Source organism: Corvus brachyrhynchos, unplaced genomic scaffold, assembly GCF_000691975.1.
Source record: "Corvus brachyrhynchos isolate BGI_N302 unplaced genomic scaffold, ASM69197v1 scaffold4, whole genome shotgun sequence".
Taxonomy (NCBI): Eukaryota; Metazoa; Chordata; class Aves; order Passeriformes; family Corvidae; genus Corvus; species Corvus brachyrhynchos.
Window position 1 is genome coordinate 3,178,453 of NW_008237878.1, and position 4,200 is coordinate 3,182,652.

General features: G+C 44.2%; 1 protein-coding gene across 1 annotated transcript in view; it reads left to right on the forward strand.

Annotated features, from left to right (window-relative positions):
* The window catches only part of FANCD2 (Fanconi anemia complementation group D2), a 37,499-nt gene that overhangs the window by 31,174 nt on the left and 2,125 nt on the right, over positions 1-4,200 (forward strand). Inside the window, exons 38-42 of the mRNA XM_017732300.1 lie at positions 156-194; positions 643-717; positions 906-980; positions 3,396-3,542; positions 4,064-4,198. Of these exons, the coding sequence (XP_017587789.1) occupies positions 156-194; positions 643-717; positions 906-980; positions 3,396-3,542; positions 4,064-4,198 (471 nt within the window). The remainder of the gene's footprint in view (positions 1-155; positions 195-642; positions 718-905; positions 981-3,395; positions 3,543-4,063; positions 4,199-4,200) is intronic.

Consider the following 4,200-nt stretch of genomic DNA (forward strand, 5'->3'; position numbering starts at 1 on the left):
TGCTGAAAGTTGAGAATGGATGTTGCCTTAAAGCAGAGTTCACACATTCACAGGGGTGTGCCATGAAAGGCTGTTTTCAATTGGGTGCTGTTGCTTACATGGTTTTTTTAGACTTGTGGACTGATCTGACTCTTACTTTCCTCTTGTCCATGTAGGTGTTTGACAGCAGGCCTGTACTCAGCATCTGCCTGAAGGTAAGCAAGAGTTCAAAATAACTGAAGAGAGCAGTTTAAGTACCAGCTTTTTTGAATCATTGCCTCCAGTGCAGTAGAGTGGGTACTGGATTCTCTGGAAGAAGCAGATACTGTGTTCCTTATACTTTGCTATACATATATATGCATAGTGATTCTAACATCTTGCATTTAGTTCAGTTTTATTCCCAGGTGCCTGGTGGATTAAACCAGGGATGTGTACAATGATGAGACCTTGTCCTTCTAGCCTCTCTTTGCAGTGATTAAAGTGGGATGCTTTACTGAGCCTATATATTCCAGTACAGCCTTCACATGAATATAATGTTCTTCTAAGCAAGAACAGTCTCTGGGGTAGCTTGGAAAAATGTATCATTATCTCATCTGACTTTGTGATGGTTCTTTGAAAAGGAGTTTAAATTTGCTGTCTGATACATTTATCACTCTTTTATAGTACGGCCGCCTCTTTGTAGAAGCGTTTCTGAAGCTTGCCATGCCTCTTCTGGACCACAGCTTTAAAAAGCACACGGTAATCCTGGGAACAGAACTGGCTGCAACCAGTTGGGAATCATGACTGATATTTCCTGCATACACACATCTTACCTCTATATCATAACCCTTTGAAAGGATTGCTAAGACTAATGCTGTTTCAATATTCTTGTTTCTCTCTGGAAAAGTCCTTTGAGAATGATTTGCTTGTCTACTTATTTATTGCAGGATGATGTGCAGAGTTTGCTGAAAACCTTGCAGCTGAGTACCAGGCAACTTCATCACATGTGTGGCCATTCCAAGGTAAGATAAGTTCCAATTGCAGCACAAACTCCTGTCCTAAGGATGGTATTATTTCCCTTCCACTGCTTTTCCAGGGCACAGGCAGGTTCTACTTGCACACTTCCAGCAGTGTCTGTGCAAACAAAACTCTGAGAGAAGGTGAAATAGCCTTGTTTAATAGCCCAAAAGTTGAAGCATTTATTCTGGAAGTGGCTGACTTGGATGTTAGATGAGGTTGGCATAATATTTTTTAGGCCAGAGGTTCTGGACATCTTTGGTTGTTGGCATCTGTACAGGGGGTGTTTCCAAGGACACAAGCTAAGACCTTAGAGACCTTGAACAAAGTACAGATGCCAGACTGATAATATAGGAGAGAAGCTTTGCCAGTCACAGGAATCAGCAACAGGAGGCAAATGGGGAAAAGCCCTGCTCAAAGTCCTCTTGAGGTGGCTTTTCTGTTGTTACGTTGGTAAGGGCAAAGGGAGAAGGAGGAGGGTGGTAACACACTGCCTGTCTCTCTAGGAGACTTGGGGCAGGAAGGAAGGAGAGGATTAGAACTTTGCTTACAGTGTGGAGAGACAGTGCTTGTTGCAAGAGAGAGTCACACAGAAGAAGAAAGAACTTCATGTGTGCTGCTTTGTTCCCAACTCCTAAAAGGTTCATGAACACTTGTCCAAGAAGGGAGCTTTACCAAAGTAGTTGAAGGTGGAAAGCCAGCTACCAGCATGGCTCCCAAGCCAGATTTGCTACCCATTTAGGCCAGAGCTGGCATCAGGAGCATAGAAATTTAGCTGAAGATCAGAACATGCTGTTGCAGCTCTCAGCACAGGGTGAGAATTGGAAGCTGGCACAAACCCTGACAATGCTAAAAAGTCCTTCTTGTGTTTGAAAATGAAATCCTCATGCCTGCTTTAAAGTCACAATTCACCTTGTAAGCAGGATAACAGCATTGCAGCTTTCCATGTCATGTTTGTCTTTGCACTTGATCAGCATTTTCAAGCACTGTGTCCCCTGGTCCCTGTTAGCACAGAGCTGCAATTAGTGAGCACCCAGTTCTGCTGCTGCTCTGGTACAGGTCTCTGTGCCAAATCATTTTGCAAGAATGAGAAGGCAGAAACTGAATCTGGGGCAAGTAAATGTATGCCATGAATGCTCCATACTTGTTTGAAGAGGAGCTGACAACCAACATTTGTTAAACCAACCTTGATTTCACTTTCATACAAACCTCATGGATTCTCACTGACCCGTTGTGCTGTGTGACCTAAGATTTGTCACTCTCCCTCAATACGTGTGGCTTTAAAGAGCATTACACAGCAGGCAACAGCAATCAGCTTCCCCTGTCATTTCCCCTTTCACACCAAGCCTCTTTTCTATTTACATATCTAACCCTGGGCGTGTGGACAGTTTCTGGAGACAGATTTTTGCCAATGCCGTGGCACTTTGTTGAGTCTCCAAACTGCCTGCACACAGCTGGGCAGGTTCCAGGGCCCAGGGAGCGCTGTGAGTGTTGATTGTGTCATTAGCAAGGGTTTTGCTGTTTTGGTTCTGATTAGTGCTGATGATTGCTTGGTCCTGCCTGTTACACAGGCTAGAGAACAGCTTGCTGTTGGTAATCAGTTACCCATTCCCTGTTGGCAGAACTTGAAGCAAAGCAGTGTCCCTCTGCTCAGGCATGTTGAACTCTTCCAAGAATGCAGGTGACCTGAATTCAGAGCATATCTAATGAGAACATCTTAATCCCAGAATATTACAAAGTATTCCTATGAAAGAGGAAAATACTTATGTACAAAAGAATTGTGCAGGTTTTGGCAGGTTGACAGGCTTTCTGGTTTAGCAATGACTGCAGAATCTGTACTGCAGATTGAAGCCTAGCAGGAGGAGATGCTCACCCAGAGCTAAATCTCTTACGATACCTGGCATAGCTGCCCTTCCTCTGGTGGTTTTTGCTTACAGCAACTCCATCTGTTCCTCCTGTCCTAGTTCTCCAAAAGCCAGTGCTTTTTTGGTCCAGAGAAGCTGAGTTTGGAGATTATAGTGCACACACATGCCGTGCAAAGGAATTGCATGAGGCATTGAGCAAGAAAAGATTGTGTTGGAAGTGGTGTATTTAACACCTTTTCTCATTTTTTCTTTTCTAAGCTTAGGAATTCAGCAGAGGAGTTACTAGCCTCTCTCTAGAATTCATGACAAAAACTGAGGCTTCTTTTTTAATCTGAGTGAATATAGATGTTTGGATTGTTACAAGGGATCATTTTAGACAAAATACTGATCTGAGCTTTATTTTTTAACAATAGCTGTAATTTGGCCAAGAAGTGATGTAATCTGGCCAAGCTTTGTGGGGTTCATGACCATCCCACCTGGTAACCGATGGCTTTTAAACAGCCAGAACACTTAGGCAAGAATCAGTCCTCATCAGATTTTATTATTGTTTCATAGATTCACCAAGACATTGGACTGACCAACCATGTGCCTTTGTTGAAGAAGTCCCTGGAACAATTTGTGTACCGAGTGAAGGCAATGCTGGCATTCAACCACTGCCAGGAGGCTTTCTGGGTCGGCATCCTCAAAAATCGGGATCTTCAGGTGAGCATCACTGCCCTGCCTGGGGCAATTAAAATCTGGGAGAGAACAATGCTCATTTTGTCCCGACAACTCTAAATCTCCCCTTGTGCATGGGTATAGCCAAAAGGCCAAATTCAGTGTGAGCGTAGTACAGTCATGTCTAGTGCAGGAGAAAGAAGCATTTTATTTCAAGATTAAGAATCTTCATCTCTAGGCTCTTGCACTGAAGGGTCAGATTTGATTGTAGTGAACAGGTATGGGGATTTTTTGGCTGTTCCTTGGCAAGAACTTCATTCACAAGAGGGAAGAGATAAAGGTTATTTGAACAGGTTCCCACACTTTCACGTGTGGCTTTAAAAGAAGCCAGTTCCGGCTCTTCATCTTCCACTGTAGAAGCAGGACAGTTAAACAAAACCTGATTTTTTTTTACTCTAAGTCTTTTTATTTAAGAAGACAACAAAATGCCCTTTTCTTCCATCCCACCCTGGCATGCTCTGGCCGCTTCGCATACACTCAGTCCAGATCTTTCGCGTTCATCTTAGGGAGAAGAAATTCTGACTCAGGCCTCTGAGGAGAGGGGCTCGGATGAGGACGAGGAGGACTCGGCGGAGAGCCCCACTGAGGAGGTACAGCAGGGGCTGCCGGGCTGCGCCTCTCGAAGGCGGCGGAGGGCGGGGGT